Source organism: Sabethes cyaneus, chromosome 2 (assembly GCF_943734655.1).
Source record: "Sabethes cyaneus chromosome 2, idSabCyanKW18_F2, whole genome shotgun sequence".
Taxonomy (NCBI): Eukaryota; Metazoa; Arthropoda; class Insecta; order Diptera; family Culicidae; genus Sabethes; species Sabethes cyaneus.
Genome location: NC_071354.1, coordinates 237,198,155 through 237,217,013, shown reverse-complemented (window position 1 = coordinate 237,217,013; position 18,859 = coordinate 237,198,155). Strand labels below are relative to the sequence as shown.

The 18,859-nt window shown below is 39.0% G+C and overlaps 2 protein-coding genes across 2 annotated transcripts in view; both read right to left on the bottom strand.

Annotated features, from left to right (window-relative positions):
• Positions 1-18,859, bottom strand: part of LOC128737786 (uncharacterized) — a 146,169-nt gene that overhangs the window by 94,966 nt on the left and 32,344 nt on the right. The gene's annotated exons all lie outside the window — the stretch shown is intronic.
• LOC128737787 (DNA-directed RNA polymerases I, II, and III subunit RPABC3-like) lies at positions 2,712-3,164 on the bottom strand. The gene has a single exon (XM_053832494.1). It carries the CDS (start codon positions 3,162-3,164, stop codon positions 2,712-2,714), a length of 453 nt encoding a protein of 150 aa, XP_053688469.1.

Sequence of the window (18,859 nt, the reverse complement as noted above, 5' to 3'; positions counted from 1 at the left end):
AAATTTTCAAGTTTAATGTGATTTAATCAGTTTAATCAGCAGCTAGTTTTGAAGATTTGTTTCCATCGGCAGATACGTTGTTTTGTAAAAATATCCGAGAATTTGCTTTCATGCACGATTCATAGTAGAGTATTATTAATGATGTAATAGAAATGTATATATATAATATTGAGATAAACTAATTTCACTGTCAATCCAATTAGCTAAAAAACATGAACGTTTTACTGCTAACAATCCCAATATTCAACTTATTTAATGAGTTAATTATTTTTGGATTGTCTGTACTACGAATAATAATCGAACAGGGCACAGCAGATGACGAAAATATTCCTCAAACACTCATTAATAGCATCATTCATTACACAGTGCATTGCACTTTCTACACGTGTTGTTCGAATTCACTTTCGTGATCGAATTCCGTCCCTCCGAACCAGTTTCCTCCACTGCAATGCCTCGATGATTCCGAACCGTACCGATTCCGATTCCGATAGCGACCGACCGGACCGTATCTCAACCTGAATCAAATAGAAACAATTAACATTCCTGATCGTTCCACTTTTCCTGTTATTCTCGTTTGAATCGAATCAAGAAATTCTTCTTGCCTGCTTGCCTGGTTGCTTGCTTGCCCGCAAGCTGCAACAAGCTCGGAGTAACTTGACCCTAAAGGAAGGAAAATGAAACGGAGTGAAGTAAAGAAAGAAGAAGGAAAAAATCGTGAAATTCATCGGGGAGGAAAAGCACCCGAGCAAGAAAACAAAACAAGCGCAAAAGTTAATCACACCATTAAAGGCACCGAACGGAGGCGAGGGTAAAAAGACTGAAGGAAAAATATCCTCCGTTCAATTACCTTTGCTTTGCTTTCTTTGAATCGAAAAGTTATGCAATCCGGTGCCGGTGCCGGTGCCAGCACCAGCACCAGCTTTCTCTCCAATAGATTTCTGCTTGAAAAAAAAATTGTTCAAATTTTGATGATCTTCAACAGTCGAAGATTGATTGATGATAATTGTGTAGAAAGCCCTCCCCGACCGGAGCCACTTCGTGGCTGGCCGGAGTCACCCTGCTAGGTACCTACATCGCGGAGCTCACGTCGTCGTCGTCATCTTGGGAAAATAAGGTATGTAATTAAAAACAAAAGCATATCTTACACACCGGCGAAAGTACCGAACCTAAAACCGGGATAAATCGACCAACCAGCAGAGAGTCCGAAAAGTTCGATGCCATATCGACCGAGCGAACGAATGAAGTAGTGCTAAGCTAGCTTTTACACTACAAAGGAAAGGAAGGAGAACGGAGCCCCGGCAAACCGGTCCTGGTTCGGACGGAACGAAACGGACCTCAGCACAGTTTCCACCCGCGCAACATCATTGACGACGACCGACGTTCTCGTTCCGATGATGTTCTTCTGAGTCGCCTTTCTTTGCTTCTTCCCAGCGCAGGGCAGAGCAGCAATGAGCTGAGAGAGTGGTCGTTCGTCGGTTGTTAATACATATTTATATACCAGGCCAGGCATTGGCCATTGGCAGCAGCAGCAGCAACCAGCAACCGTCAAGATTTATCGCTGTGTTCCCCTTGTGGATTGCGGCGCATCGTGACCTCGTTTCTTTTTTTCTTCCATTTGCTTAGTTGGTTGGTTCGTTGGGTAGTTCTTTTGACGAAACTCGATCGACTCCGGGTGCCCCGCTTAGATTGGTCTTGTAGAATAGGATTAACTTTTCTTGGTTGCTTTGAATCATTTAGATTACTTTCGGACCGGAGGAAATAGGCAAACAGAGATTTTATCGTTCGGCTTGTACCTATTTCAATTCTTCTATTATCGAAATTAAAAAAATGTAAATTTTATAGTGGTTACTGGTTTTCACTGGAGGACGTAGATTTAATGAGCAATCATAAAAACCGGCTGACTCTACTCTACGAGTAAGCCATTCAAGGACATTGTTTGGTTGTGCCGGTGAATAGTTGCACGTTGTTGGCTGTCAGTCAGGGACGAACTACTGACTGGCTGGCTGGCTGATCAGCTAGCTAGCAAGCAACGGAGCTAGACCTAGAGACCTGCACTCCGGCGGCGGCACCCGGTGAGATGATGATGGTTCGCACGAGATGAGGCCAGGGAGAGCACATCGTCTGTGCACGACTTGTCGGTAATTAATTATTATTGATTACAATCACGTCGTCGCTACACTCCGCGTGACATTGATCGGGAAGGTTATGCAAATACAGCTGAAAAGTCGCCTGACGCGGAGGGTAAGCTCGTAATCAAACGGCCGTTAGTAACAGTTCGAGCATTTCTGGTTCTGGAAATCGCAGTTGACGCTTTCGGTGGCTTTTATATGTTGTCAAGGATTTTTGATTTTGTTTTTAAAACCGTCATTATATCGTATTTAATAGGTAAATGATTACAAGTACTCTGATTGCTACGCACTTATACGCCTTACTTGAAACCCTTTGCGCACACGCGATTTTTTGCTGCTGTTGGTGGGTTTTCCACTGTGCTATTGTACAGTTTTTTTCCTAACACAACTACAAATTAGCCATCGCAGACTGTGCGTCCATTTGAGTCTTCGGATGACAGTCTTCATGAGGTGCTCGCAGCCAGCTATAGTTTAAGTGGTATATTAATTCGTTTCTACTTTGTATAAATATATAAAGACTGTACTGGGATTACTTCCTTTGTTTATTTATAAATCGTTTCCTAATTCTATGCAAATTACTTTCTAGAAGGCTAGTTTTTTCATCAGCAGATACATGTGCTGGTCAATCTCAAACCCGTGTAGATTGTTTGCGTCGCCCTGCAGTCGCATTAGCAAACCACCGAACGAAACGTAGGCAGACAGCCGGCTGGCCGACTCGAACTGACCGTCGTCACCTTCGATCCGGTACACCTTGCCGAACATCACGTACTCAAAACTGTCCGCACGCGAACCCTCAATTTCGGCTGCGTTGTACTCCATACTGGCTGGTGTTCCATCCTCGTGTAACGTCGTGGCCAAAACCAACCGAAATTTGTCGCCAAGCTCCATCGGATACAGCCACGAGTTGATGTCTAGTATCATATCCATTTTGAACGATTCGGACTCGCAATGTAATCTATTGACACGATCGAACTTCTTCCCTTCTGGGTCGATATCTTTAACATTGAAGATATCCTCGAACAGTATCCCGGACATTTCACTTTATTTTGTAAATCTTCCTTTAACGCTTGCTTTAATACGTTGCCTGTGCTTAAGAGTAAAAGCAGTTGTATGTTGCGAACATATAACGTTTACAGAATGAAAGTGCCAACCAGCTAACAGTTCAATTTATTTGGCATTTAGGTAAGCATTTAGGGATCTCGCCACCAGTTAGGTATCCTTGTAGGTAACCAAAGTATATTAAGAGGGAAGGTGGGATTACCTAACAATGCACAGTGGTCCAGACAATCAAACTTTGTTGTTTCTGAAAGCTTTAAATTTTATTTCAAATATATGCGAAAATAAAAAACTGGTTTTATCTCTAACTTGAGTAATTTCAGTTAAATTATTTCATGTTTGGACATTTTCTACTATGCAGCATTTTCTAATATCTTCTTGAAGACGATTAGAGCCAAACCAATAGTACAAAAGAAATTTATCGTACAATTGAACAATGTCTTTTGATAAGAGAAACAACTTTGTAAAACATTATTATGCAATAAAACCATTGTAAATGTAAAGTAATTAGCGAAAAAGTGATTTTTGAGAGGTCTTTATATAAAACACTCTGTGACATGGAAACTATAAAACATACGCCTACTATGTCTTTGACAAGGTTACTTATATAATCTTTAGCTACAACTTTGTCGAAGAAATGATCCTTCTATCTCTTTTCAATAAAAAGTTATTATATATTATGAGGTTACATGTCGAACTGGAACTTAGTCGTTGATTTCACATTAATTGCCTTTTAGAGTTGAACAACTTTGCTGGATACTGTGGGGAGCTATTTTGAACCACAAAAAACTTTTCACGTAATTTTCGCTGCTGGACCACTGTGCAATGGCCGAATCACAAATGACCGAAACACAAATGGCCGAACGTCATTATATTCGGCCAAAAATATTCACGCCCTTCAACCTGCAAAAACAGATATTTTTGAAAATCACAGATTTTCACAGATATGCTACATGTTGAAGAAAGGTCTATCAATTTTATCACTGGAAGCGAAATGGCACAAAAAAATCGGGAGGTAAAGTTACAAATCCGAAACTACTGCACATCAAAATCAGAATTTACGAAGCGTGTGGATGATATTGAATAAATCCTTATGTTCAAAAACATTAAAATGCTAATTTCATGGGAGCATAATTATGTAATACAGATTTAGTAACAGATTTTTGTCGATAGTTTTACAGATTTTCACAGATTTTTAAACTGGAAACAGATTTCAAAATGGCAGCTCTGCTCGCACCTTATTATGAACGAAGTTCATTTGGGCTTAGGGGAACAAAGAACTATCAATCATCTATACATATAGTAAATAATTGTGTAGCTTATTTTGTTTTATGTTTGATTAAAGTTATTGGTTAGCTACTTGCCAATTCTTGTTTTCAATATATAGTTAGGCCATGACAAATATTTTAAAAAGTTTTTGTCCCTCAGGTGTTGGGCCACTGAAGGGGAGGGGACGAAAAAACAGAGAATTTTTTAATCCAGCTAAAAAATATGGATTTTAGGCATTTTTATTTTAATCTTCAGGTTTAGTTGAACTAAACCTGAAGATAGTGATTTTGCGGTGACTTAAAATCAAAGAATTTTTATTTTAAGTTTAATCGTGAAAACCAAATCTATTCTTGCTTTTAATAAATACGTTGTTATTTTCCATGCAAAAATCTACGAACAAAAAGATAAAAACGAAAGAAAATTTTTTTGGCCGAGTTTCGGAAATTCCACTGTTTGAACTTCCATTTCTATTTCGTGCTAGAAGCGTTAACTCACCTCGTACATGCATTTTTCGAGTTTTTCAGGCTGTAGAGCCCACATACAATTGATTTTATAAAAAAAGTTTAACTCCTATCCTACAAATTATTTTTTGGCCCTCAGATTTTTCAAGCTGACAAAAACTTTCAAAATGTTTTTCAATAGCCTTATTTAGGCATTCCGAAAAATTCGTCCTTTTATGATTCGGCCTTCTGTGACTGTTGTTGAAATTCGGCCATTTGTGCTTCGGCCATTAGGTTGCAGTCCCTGTACGGAGCGAGCTGCGATTCTTTCTTTCTTTCCTTTCGGAGACCTGGTTTTGGTTACAGACAAGGCTCGTTAGATATTAGATTGTGTGCACATTTTGATCAAGAAATTACGATTATAAATCATTTTGGTTTTTTGATACCATTTGGGTCCTTTACGTATTTTTTCTTTTCTTTGCTTTTATCATATTACTAGTTGAGCCCGATTCTTACGATCCGGAAAATATAAATGTCTTTTCAGAATTCAGAAATCTGCGGATACATTCCTTTGGCCAGTATATGCGAACACGTTTAATCTTTGTATTAGTTCTTTGAGTTCTTATATTGCATAATATAGCTCAAAGATATTGTACATAAAAGAGTCATAGCCGGAATTTGAAACAATTTTTTTATGGTTGTATTGGATTTTATTTAACTAAATAAAGACATCTGGCTGTTTGTAACATTTATGTAGTCTGATTAGAGTAAAATGTTGCTTAGAAAATTATTGATCGTTTGCTATCATTAACTCATTTTTTTTTAAATTTTGCGACTTGGTCCGATTTAACACCGACTTGGTCTGATTTAACACTGACCATATGATATCGCGACAAGCAATCGAGTTGAGCAGGCGAGTCGAGCAGTCGAATCAAGCAATCGAGTCAAGCAGTTGGGTCGAGCAGTCGAGTCGAACAGTCAAATCGAGCAGTCTAGTCGAGCAGTTAAATCAAGCTGTTCAGTCAAGCAGTCCAGCCGAGCCGTTGAGTCGAGCAGTCGAGTTGGGCGGTTGAACCGAGCAGTCGAGTCCAAGTCCAGTCGAGCAGTTGAATCGAACAGTTTAGTCAAGCAGTCTAGTCGAGCAGTCGGGTCAAGCGGTTCATTTGGGCAGTTAAGTCGAACAGTTGAGTCGAGCAGTTCAGTCGAGTAGTCCAGTCGAGCAGTTAAGTCGAGCTGTCGAATCAAACAGTTAATTCAAGCAGTTGAGTCGAACAGTCGGGTAGAGTAGCTAAGTCGAGCAGTCCAGTGACAGTTGAGTCGAGCAATCAAATCGAGAAGTCTAGTCGAGCAGTTGAATCAAGCAATCGGATTGAGCAGTTGAGTCGAGCAGCTGATTCGAATAGTCCAATCGAGTCGAATAGTGGAATAAAGCAGTTGAATCGAGCAATTGAGTCGAGCGCCGAATGGAACAGATGAGTCGAGCAGTCTAGTCGAGCAGATGAATCATGCTGTCCAGTCAAGCAGTAGAATCGAACAGTCCAGTCGAGCTGTTCAATCGTGCAGTTAAGTCGAGCAGTCGGGTCGAGTAGTAAGTCAAGCAAATATGTCAAGCAGTCGAATCGAGTAATTAAGTCGCGTAATCCACTCGAGCTGTTCAGTCAAGCAGTCAAGTCTATCTGTCCAATCAAGCAGCTGAGTCGAGCAGTCGAATCGAGGAGAGGCGACTGAGAATACAACCCATTCCTACGAAAGCATGACGTCCTTTCAGGGACCTGTTTGTAGAGACCGATAAGCCTCTTATGACGTCCTGTCAGAGACCTGGTTTTCGGTACAGACGTAAGCCTCTTATATAAATAGATAACCTTATTATTGTATTATTTCATGTATCGTTTTGTGTCATTTTTGAAGCATTTTAGAATGATTTTCCTGTCATTTCTTCAATTTTCAGCTGTCATCATTCATTTCTCTTATATTTTGTTACGTTTTATACCATTTTGTTATTTCTGTGCTTGTTAGTTTTTGTGCTTCTTCGGTTTTTTTGTGTCTCCTTAGACGGATTTTACGCTAACTCGACCAGAGGTTGGCATGACCCTCTCAGAATTTTATGACACTTTGTGTGTGTAAACAGTTCATGTAAATAAACAACTTTGCATACCTACTTAGTTTTTCGAAAATTGGTCTAGACTAACTTTTGGAAAGGGCTTAAATTTTTTCTCTTTTTTATTAAAAAAAATGTAACTCGAAAATTATAGGACCTACAAGAAAATGATCTATGAGTAACTTTTAGAAAATCTTCTGAATTTTCTTTAAAAAAATACTAAAAAATTAAAATTATTTCTAGACTGAAAAAAAAGCATTTTAAAAGGTAAAATTCGATTTTCCAGAAAAGGGTCATCTCAGAAATTGATGAATTTTTTTTTCGAGTATTTTTATTTCTTTTTTTTTGTGTCAGTTTTCAGTGTCAGTTTTATATCTTTTTCCGGTTATTTTTCTATCTTTTTGAAACCATTTTTATATCATTTACGCAGGGTTTACCTTTCGCGTAAATCAAAGCCGCATAAATGTCGAAATTTGCGTAAAAATAGTTGCGTTAATTCTAAAATTCGCGAATAAACCGACTACAATATACTCTTTCGTTTTTTTTGTGTTTTATTCCTTTTCCCGTTTCATTATTGGTTTATTTCTGTATTATTTCGTAGCATTTTGTGCCATTTTTGTGTCATTTCTGTGTCATTTTTCATTTCTGTGCCAGTTAAGGTGATTTTTCAGTGTCATTTTCTGGTTTTATTTGTGTTCTTCTTTTCATATTGTTCTGCCTTTGGGCATTCTTTTTTGAATCTTTTTATTTCTAGTGTTGTTTCATTATTGCGATATAATATTTCTCCTAAGTAACAATTCCAAGTTTTACTACGTTCGTATAGTGGTTTTCATGACCAATTTCATAAAACCGCTAATAAAACTATGAGCTCCATCAGAACTTTCTGATGACCGCTATAAAACTGCTTTCTGATCAAGTGGCCCACTTCTCAGAATGTTTTCATAACCGCTATAAGAATCAGGTTATAAGCTCAAGTAGTCGTATCACGCTCTGCTGAAAGCAGCAATAAAACCAGTTAAGCTTTCGCTGCTTGACAGACATCGCCGTAATTTAAAAAAGCTTTTCGCTTTTCGCTTTTCTGGCAAAAGCTAAATTCGTTCACTAGGTTTGTCAACTTGAAAATATCTGGTTTTGGTTTATAGAGATCAGCATAAAATATCCCAGAGAATATTTATTAAATTTTAAGCAATTTCGTTGGTTTGCAGCATGTGCGCATTTAATTTTATCGTGCATATTGATATGATAGGTCGATAAAATCAGCGCGCCACTGAAATTTTGCAGTTTTCGAAAACTGATTGTTTTAAGAAATTGAAAATATTCAGTTAGTCAATCTCAATTTTTAGCAAAATCATTGCAGTTGCTTCCTCTGACCGGAAAACCGATTGATAATAACTTTCTTTCTGCAAAACACCTTTCTTTGATGAATTGTGTTTGCGAGCTAAAACAAAATACTAGGATATGGCAATATGGCTTCGCATAAAAACATGATTTTGGTTTTGAATGTTGGTATTCTTCTTAATAGCAGCAAAAAAACTGTTTGTTCAGGGTGTTACCGTTTTAATAGCTCTATAAAACTAACAGATTTATTGCGGTTTGACAAGTAACCGCGATAAGATCAATTTTGATTAGTGCGCCTTTTGTATTGCTACGCCACACTTATGGCACGTTTCTAAGAGACGTGGTGCAGCCAACAAGTTTTAACGTGGTAATATAAGCAACCACAATAGATTTGCTTTATTAACAGTTTTATTATGGTTTTCTAGTTAGCTATAAGTGTGGTTGGACTCGTATCCTCTTGGAATCCAGAGGTAATGATTGATGCCGCAATAAAACCTTTATAAAATTCAAGTAAAACCAAGTGGCTTTAGAATTGTTAATTGGGCTTGCATTTTATGTACCGTATTTTAATCATTTTTCTGTTATTTTTTTATTTTTGTAAGATCACTTTGCATTATATTTCATTTGTGTCATTGTTTCTTACACAATTTGTGCTATTTTTCCATATTTTTTATGTCTTTCCGGGCCAGTTTTGTGACATTTTTGGTTTCTCTGTCAATTTTGTTTTACTTTTTTGTGCTTTTTTATGTTTACTTTTGTTTAGTTTTGCAGTTTTATTATTGCATTATCTCTTGAAACATTTCGTGTCATTTTCGGAACGTTTTTGAAACATTTTCCGTTATTTTGGTGTTATTTTAAGGCTACTTTTTAACGTCCCACCCGTTTTGGCCGTCTCGGCAGTAAAACGGCAGAAGATTGAACCTCTCAGTCTGTGGTTTGACTACAACAGATAAAGAGCTACAGTTTGTGTCCAAAATTAACTCAACCCGCTAATGTTGGTGGACTTTAAAATACGTCGCACGTCTTAATAAGTGGTTGTGGAGTCTCCTTTTTATCCAGCCTGCTGTGGTTCAAAGGTTTACCTATATCTGTGATCCACAAGGCCCGAAAGAAATTGAGTTCGAATTCGGTTATAATTGGTTATAATTGGCCCAGCTTGGGCAAAGAGGAATGGTACACATATTAATTAAGCGTTACTTCAATGACTCTCCTTTATCTAATTTTCCCTATCCTTCCACTTCACGTCTTGTCCCACTCAGTTTGGTACTATGAACACCTCTGTTTCATTACTTTCTTGTACCGTTCCCTCCATCGGTTGTAAAAACTACCGTTATAAAAAATGCCTAATCTCATTATAAAAGGTCAAGACAAAAACATGAGGTTGGTCTATGAACAGAGTACTAAATTAACGCACAAAACTTCTTAGAAATGCTTCAACAGCAATCAAGAATAGTTTACTTGCACAAGAATTTCAGTTCAGAAAATTGCTTACATATAGGAAAACTCATACGATTCCATCGTCACCGCACTTCACTTATTGTGAAAGTTCTATGGATGGATTTTCCGCGCATACATACACGTACACACTCATACACTTGCATTTCGAAGTTGTTTCTTGTTGTGTTTTTTTTTCTGCCGTTCCGTTTTCCCATCCTACAACATTATCATTCTGCTCAACTCCACCGAACTGACTCGCTGCTGGCTGCTCACTTCAAGTTGAAAACTTTCACTCAATTTCTCTTCAACGCCCGCCCTCAGTCAGTCAGCCCCCACTTTGCGCTACTTACGCTGTGTGTGCCATTTAGTTTAGTCAGTTACTGATCGATCGATCGATCGATCGTCTTCTTCGTTTTGCGTTTCGATTGCTTCATCGCTTGTTATCGGAGCGGTGGAGCTCTTATGAATGTTGTTGTTGTTATGGTTGTATAGTTGTTCCAACTTCCTGTTGAATGTCGAACAACAACAACATCGTAGTAACCCGAAGCGTTTGGGATTCACATTAAATGTGACGTCGTACCGTGCGAATTTGCAACAGGACTGGCTGGCAGCCTGCGGCTGCAGGAGAGGAAAAGAGCCAAACATAAAATGCCGCATTCGGTTGGGTGGAAAAATTGCACAATTGCCGTTTTTTCGCCATTCGGTCGCGGACCATGCTGGGCCCGGTTCATTTTGGTTTTGCGGTGGTGATTCTGCGGTCGAATCTGCTAGCGAATGTTGTGGACCGGTTTTCGCTGCAACGTGTGTGCTTTGCACACTTAAACAAAAAATCCTCGAAATGGTTATATCCTTTTACAGTCATTGTCGTCGATCTGCGAGACTCCGGCGGGACCTTGAACATGGGACGACGATGTCTTCTGCACTAGTAGATGATACAGTAGGTGGAGAATGTTTTCACAACCTTCGTCGCGAGCCGTCCGCAATCATGGAAAACCCCGAATGAGAAGTGTGCAGTGAAGGACACTCGACGAGAAATGAGTGCTTTCTCAAGTACGGTTCGGGGAGTGGAGCCGTGAAATTTCGACATCGACGGCAGTCGAGATTTCGGAAAGTTTTTTTTGTAATGACCCTCGAAGATAAACAGTTACTCTATGCGGCTTGATAGACTGCAAGCATTAGGACTTACCTCTCTTGAGGCTAGTCTACACTATCAGATTGGCCGATTTGACTTAGACTGGCAATTCTGGTTAAATGAATGAAAGTATTTCTTCTCTACTGTTATGTTAAGATGCAGCTATCAGAGTAAGCCTAAGCATTGTTTGATAGGGATTGATAGGGGAACATGTGACAAATAATCGGACAGGTTGTTAAAAAATCGATCAAATTTTCGGAATACAAACTCGCCCGTAATAATTATGTTTTGGTATGTAGCTTTCATTTGGAGTTCAACAGAATTAGTTCTTATTCTTTCTGCTATAGTTCTTTTAGAAAAATTTAAACTGTTCGTTGAATATTTGAATGATTAAAAAAACCTCAATGTTGCTGCCTAATTTTGATACTACAAGGATATTTAATTAATTATTCGTATAAGACTCTATACGCGGCCATGACGTAAACTATTTTGGAAACGGAGAAAGTGGCGAAATATGATTAATTGGATGAACAGGAAAATTTCGATATAGACCAAAAATATGTTGGGTTGTGCAATGGCAGGTGAGGCTCGCGCCCACGCTCTTTCCGTTGGTACCCGAATGTTTTACTCACTAAACTACCGCCGGTTATATCAGATAGTCGCATACCCCGTTCATTGATTTCAAACCCGCAAATGATAGTGTAAACCTAGAAGAGCTATGGAACGGACGGACACGGCTTTCCGGGGAAGCTTACTGCCCAAGCAACAATGTGAGTTTTATTGTACTCTTATGGCGGTTTTCATGAACAATTTTGGTCTTAAATGCCATCATAAGAGTGTAATAAAACCCAAATTGTTACTTGTGTGGGCTTGTTATGGCTACGATGGATGGAATTCAGTGAAAATTTCGGGTGGATTGTCGGACCCTTTCGAACCTCGCAGGGGACTTCGACAAGGAGATGCTCTTTACTGCCTGCTATTAAACTTTGTGTTTCATGTGGTTATAAGACGAGCGACGATCAATTTTTATTTTTGTAATTGTTGTCGACAGAACATTTGAGGTGGTGCATTAGACTAAAATGCGAAGCAGAAGCGATTAGGTTGAAGATAGATACGTCTTAAATGAAGTATATGCTGGCAGGAGGGCAAGAATGCGACATGGTCTGCGTAGGCAGTCCGTGGTAATCAACAAACACTTACGGTTGAACAATCTGAGCCTCCGTAAAAGGGGACATTGAACCAAACGCCAATTAAACTGATTTTGTTCTACGAGCATGAAACATAGTCACTGCTAAGAGAAGATCTGCAGACGCTGGAAGTTTTTGAGCAATGAATCATCTTTGGTGGCACGCAAAAGAACGGAGTCTTCAAGGCAAACACAGTATTCATAAAATGGCTTAAGATGGATGAATATTTTGGGCTGGACATGTTGCTAGAATGCCGGACAACAATCCTGTGAAAATGGTTTTCGCATCGAATCCCGAAGGAACAAGACAAAGAGGGGCACAGCAATCGAGGTACCAAATGACCATATCAGACCAAATGAAGCGAGATCTGACAAGCTCTGGGTGCCTGCGGAAGTGGAATTTTAAGTCTAATTTCAAGTACAATTTTATGTCCAATGTCCGGGGCAATTTCTAGTTTTAAATTAGTCCAAATTGAAGTCCATTTTAGGTTCAATTTCAGTCCTAATTTGAAGTCCAATTTCGAATCCAATTGACGTCCCGTTTTAAGTCAAATTTCAGGTCGAATTGAAGTCTAATTTCAAGATCAAATTCAGGTCCAAATCAGCTCAAATTAAAGTCCACTTTCAAGTCCTATTTAAGCCCCATTTTAAGCCAAATTACAAATTTATTTTATATTTAATTTATAATTTATTTTAGTTCAGATAGAAGTTTACTTTCTTGCACAATCTCAAATTTAAAATCTAAATCAGATCTCATGTCATTTTATGTCAAATTTCACCCCCGAAGTAAATTATATTTCATGCCCAATTTCAAGTCCCATTTTAAGTCCAGATTAAGTCTCATTTTAGGTTAAATTTCATGTCCTATTAAGTTCAAATTAAATCAAATAATAATTCAAATTTCTAGTCTCACTTCAGGCCTTAGTCAAGTCCCAGTTTAGGTCAGATTTCAAATCTAATTTATGTCTAATTTCCAGACCAAATTGTGGTCGCAATTAGTGCAATTTAAAATCCACTTTTGAGTCTAATTTCATGCCCAAATCCAATTCAAAGTTACTTCAAGTCCAATTTATGTCTAACTTCCAGACCAAATTGTGGTCGCAATTAGTGCAAATTAACATCCTCTTTTAAGTGTAATTTCATGCCCAATTTCAAATCGAAATTAAATGTCAATTTTCATGTTCAATTTAAGTCAAATTTCATGCCTAAATTAAGTCCTGATTAACCTTTACGTCCCGACATAAAAAAATGATGGTACTTGTAGTTACACTTTTGGCTCTATCTCCACTTATTTTCATCAGATTATTATGCAATTAGTCTTAAAAGAACCACAATAGATTGTCCTTGAACGAAAAAATAATTAAATAAATTATGGTTCCATTTTCCCGGGGATATTCCAGATCGCAGTGGGACTGTCAACAGTTCGTCATTGCTCACTATAGTAAAAATAAAAAAATAACTTTTTTGTGTTAGAACATATAGACATAGTTTCTTCGGTAAAGTTGTAAATATTGCTAAAACAAGCAACTTTGCTGAAGAAATAAAATTTCTATCTTTATCGAGTGCTGAACTCTAGGGCATATTCTTTAAAACTTGTTTAAAAATTGGTTTCTCATACTTAGCTTTTGTTAGTTGCATTTTACAAGAATACAATGTTCTAGGCAATTATCGAAGCTCTCAAAATACACATTTTTGCAGAAGACCGCAAATCTTTTGGACCTTTACTTGCTGAGTTATCGCATATTCAAGCTTTAAATTTCCGTAGCTTCACGAGCCTATGGAGTAAAACGAGGCAAGTACATTTATGAAATCAGTGCTTCATCTTAAAGCTTAAGACGAGTACTATAAACTTGTATGGGAATTCTTTAAAAATTGGAAATTCTTTAAAAATTAGTTTTTCATACTTAGCTTATATTGGTTGCATTTTACGAGAATATTTGGTTCTAGGCGATTATTGAAGGACTCAAGATACATGTTTTTGCAGAAGATTGCAAATCTCTAAGACCTTCCTTTACAAAGTTATCGCTTTTGGCTCGTGAAGTTAAGGAAAAATAAAGCTTAAATAAGCGATAACTTTGTAAGGAAATGTTCTAGAGTTTTGCAAGCTTCTGCAAAAACATGTATTTTGAGTCCTTCAATAATCGCTTAGAACTATATACTCTTGTAAAATGGAACCATCATACGCTAAATATGTAAAACTAATTTTTAAAGAAGTTATAAAGAAAATGTTCAATAGCTCTGCACTCAATAGAGATAGAAATGTTATTTCTTTAGCAAAATTGTTTATCTTTATATTTTCTATAACTTTGCCGAAGAAACCATGTGTCTATCTACGAACACAAAAAATGGACGTGTATCGAGCCTTTCGCGAACGCGAAACCAGGGGCGGACTGGCCCACCGGGCAACCGGGCATATGCCCGGTGGGCCCTAGTAAAAATTTCGTCGTTACACAAAATGAGATTTTCCAAAAATTTTATTTCAGTTACTCTTTGTACGACTCACGAATGTTCAATTGCTGGGGCCCCATGATTTATGAAATCAACCGATTTGATGATTGAAAACTCAGCTTCAAATGGAACTGTTGGGGCCCCGAACTTTAAACCAAAATTTCTCTTTCAATCAAACTTTTTCTATGACTCACGAATGTTCGATCGCTGGGGCCTTATGATTCATGAAATGAACCGATTTGATGATTGAAAATTCAGCTTCAAATGCAACTGTTGGGGCCCCGAACTTTAAACCATAATTTCTCTTTCAATTAAACTTTTTCTATGACTCACGAATGTTCGATCGCTGGGGCCCCATGATCAAATGGGACTATTGGGGCCCCGAACTTTAAACCAAAGTTTCTCTTTCAATCAAACTTTTTCTATGACTCACGAATGTTCGATCGCTGGGGCCCCATGATTTATGAAATCAACCGATTTGATGATTGAAAATTCAGCTTCAAATGGGACTATTGGGGCCCAGAACTTTAAACCAAAGTTTCTCTTTCAATTAAACTTTTTCTATGACTCACGAATGTTCGATCGCTGGGGCCCCATGATCAAATGGGACTATTGGGGCCCCGAACTTTAAACCAAAGTTTCTCTTTCAATTAAACTTTTTCTATGACTCACGAATGTTCGATTCTATGACTCACGAATGTTCGAATCAACCGATTTGATGATTGAAAATTCAGCTTCAAATGGGACTGTTGGGGACCCGAACTTTAAACCAAAATTTCTCTTTCAATTGAACTTTTTCTACGACTCACGAATGTTCAATTGCTGGGCCCCGTGATTCATGAAACCATTTAAGTTGAGCTGTTGGGGTCCAAGCTCAGAAAATATTACTAGCTTCAATTCTGAGTATTTAAAAGTAGAATTAGTATTTCATCCGCAGTTATTTGACTACTTATAAATATCGAACTGTCGGCTTAAGCTCCATACTTAGTTTACTTCAGTGGCGATGTCTTCTCTGAAGTCTACGGTCTCTTCTTGATTCTATGATTAAAATAATTTTGGTTACTCTTTCGTCGGGCATTCTAGACACGTGACAATCCCAGCGCAGACTGTCACACTGTACTATCTTCATTATAACAGCATATTTACATTCTTAATACAGCTCGTGGTTCATGCATCTGCGCTACACGCCATTTTGGATTTTGCTAAACTTTAAGCATTCGTCGATCAGCTTCTTTTAGCGTCCATGATTCATGTTCGTAAAGGGACACCGAGAGGATTAGTGTTCTCTAGAGCATCAGTTTATGCGAATTTGCAAGCTACAGGACTTCAGCTACAAAATGTAATGCCTCCGTAAAGGCCAATTCGCAGCTGCAATTAGTCGTTTTATTTTGCGACTTACATCGTTGTCACATATCACGAGCATATCAAAATATATTCAGTTCCTCTTCGACACCAACACCATTTGGATTTCCACGCCAGGTACTTCGTTTTGGCGGTGTTAATGGTAAGTCCCAATTTCTCAATAAATGACCTAAAGGCTTCTTTCGCTGCTGTACTTTTGATTTCGGTAATATCGACGTCATCCGCAAAATCAAGAAGCACGTGAGGTCTCATCTGCTATTCTGACTTATAATTTTTACTCATCCAGCGTCACACGAATCAACGTAACTAGTTCTGTGGGAAAACCATGTCCTAGCGTTAACTGTCACAGCTCATTTCGTTTTACTGAATCGTATGCCGCCTTGAAATCCATAAAAATATGATGAATCTGCAAGTTGTATTCCCGGAACTCGTCAGTTACTAGACGCAGGGTAAATACCTGATCCATCGTGAAGCGACCCTCATGAAAACCAGCTTGAAACTCGCCGACGAAGAACTCAGCTAACGGACTCAGCCACACACGATAGGGAGAGCACCTTATAGGCAAAATTGAGCAACGTAATGTCTCGATAGTTTGTACTCTCAAGTCGATTACCGTTTTTAAAATTATGGGAAATGAGGCCAATCAACCACTCCTCCGATATTTATTTTCGTCCCATATTCTATTCCTGACAATGAGGTGGCGAATTGTTTCGTTCACAGCTGCTCACTCCTCGTTTTTAGAAGTACAGCCAGGATACCATCCTTTACAGCAACCTTACCGTTTTTCAGCTCACTGATTGCTTTTTTGACCTCCTCCTGTGTTAATGGCTCCACAGTTTGGCCGTCGCTCAAAATTCTTATCCTGTACCTGCTGATCTTCCTGTTTACTTCTCTATTCAACAGCGTCTGGAAATATTCTTCCACCTGGCTGCTACCGTCGTTTTGTCAGTAAGCAGGTTGCCAGCACTATCATTGCACATCACAGGCATGGCAAAATTCTTGCACCTGACCGCTTTGTAGAAACTCCGTGTGTTGTTGCTGGCGAACCTCTCCTCTGGACTGACGAGCACGTGCTCTTCGTACTGACATTTTTAGACGGTGGGTTCTTTTTTCCGCAGCTCTATCAGGACGAACCAAAAAGATTCGCGCAGAGTATCGGGCATTCCTCACATTGGAATCGTGAGAAGAAATTCTGCAGAGGATTCGCACAGAATACCTTACTTATAGAAGCAGAATTCTTATAGGAGAATCCAAGAGTTTAATCCCAGGGATAGCTATAACTCGGCACGGGAATCGCCTGCACTATGAACTGTTTTGTTCTGATGTGAAGACGCAGTAAGCTACTTATCTATATTGAACTGTTGACATCCTATCATTTATAAAATCCGCTTATTTGGTACTTTGATACTTAATTTGATTTGATACGCTTATTTGAAATATGAATGGGTGATAGATGAGGAAAACGTTGCATTGCTGGCAAAAATGCGCAGTGGCACTTATCAGAATGTGGAAAGTTCTCTTCCGGGTTCGCTGAAGCACGGTCAATAAAGAATCAAATATTCACGCTGCGGCAGATCCTCCAAGAAGTTCATGAATACAGAATTCTACGCACAATTATTTCATTGATTTCAAAGTTGCGTATGTTACCATCGACCGTAAAATCATGGCCATTCTAACCTCGCAGTGGACTTTATTAACGTGATGGTCCCTCAGGTGGGCTGTACAACATGTCGTTACAGGATGTTATGAAAGGAGCAACACACAGGCACAATCGTCAGCAAATCTAGTTAGTTCGTCTGCTTTGCCAATGAAATGGATATTGTCGATAGAACAACATCTGTGGTGGTGGCTGCAAAAACTAAAACTCAAAGTAGCGAAGATTGGGTTGAAGAAAAATGCGTCCAAACTAAAGTACCGTGAACCGCTAATATGACGCACACGCTAAAAGCTGATAACTCGGTCCTAATAACGACTGAGTTTGTTTTGTTTCGAGCATCGAGCCGCTATGCTGTCCGTTCTCCCGATACTCGACACTCGACGTGCCTGAGTCGAGTCAAGTTGCACGGGGCCCCTAATCTCAAAGGCCCGGTGGGCCCTTTGGCTCCCAGTCCGCCCCTGCGCGAAACGCATAAAACGTATGCTTGCCGGTACTCTCATTTGGGTTGTTGGGGACAAGCGGAACCCATACAAGTTTATGATACTCGACTTAAGCTTTAAGATGAAGCGCTGAGCAATCATCCGACGGATTATCAGGATCTGGGCGGAAGAACAAACACCGGAGAAGTGATTGAAGTGCTGTATTCGGTCTCCAATTCTGTTCACTGAGGCCATTAGCAGCGCCGTTTGTCGGCGAGTGCCAAGCTTATCTCCGTGAGAGTTTCATGGATCAGAATCAGAAGTTTACCCTTTTTACGATGGATCAGATGTTTGCCCTGCGTCGGTTATTAAACAAGTTTCCGAGAATACAGCTTTCAAACTTATAATCCGTCTGTAGACTTTAAAGCTGCGTACGATTCAGTCAAACGAAATAAGCCGCAGTAGATAATTCTGGTTTTCCATGGTTTTTCGACGAAACTAGTTAAACAGATTGATGCGACGCTGGATGGATCAAAATCATGCTTAAAAATAGCGTGTAAAACGTCAGCAGCTAGCACGGCTACCAAATTCTGCTTCAAGTGCCGATTCGGATGTTTACTGTCACTGTAAGTCCTATAGCCTTCTCGAGCGAGAATATTTCGCATGGTTTGACAGTTGGCATCGTACTTTCTAGCTATATCCCGGTTAGGGATGTCAAGATTGGACCAAAAGTACCTCAATATCATCCCTTCTCAGCTCTCGGTTCCTAGTTCTGGGTTCCTTGAGGGTTTTTTGCCGCCTTTCCAAAGCATTTCCAGATTTCTAGATATTCCAAGTGTTGTGCAAGATTTTTTACGCTGTACAGTTCCGCATTGTAGTGGAATATTT

Coding starts and splice junctions, on each gene's coding strand:
- LOC128737787 (XM_053832494.1), bottom strand. CDS start 3,164: ATGTCCGGGATACTGTTCGAGGATATCTTCAATGTTAAAGATATCGAC.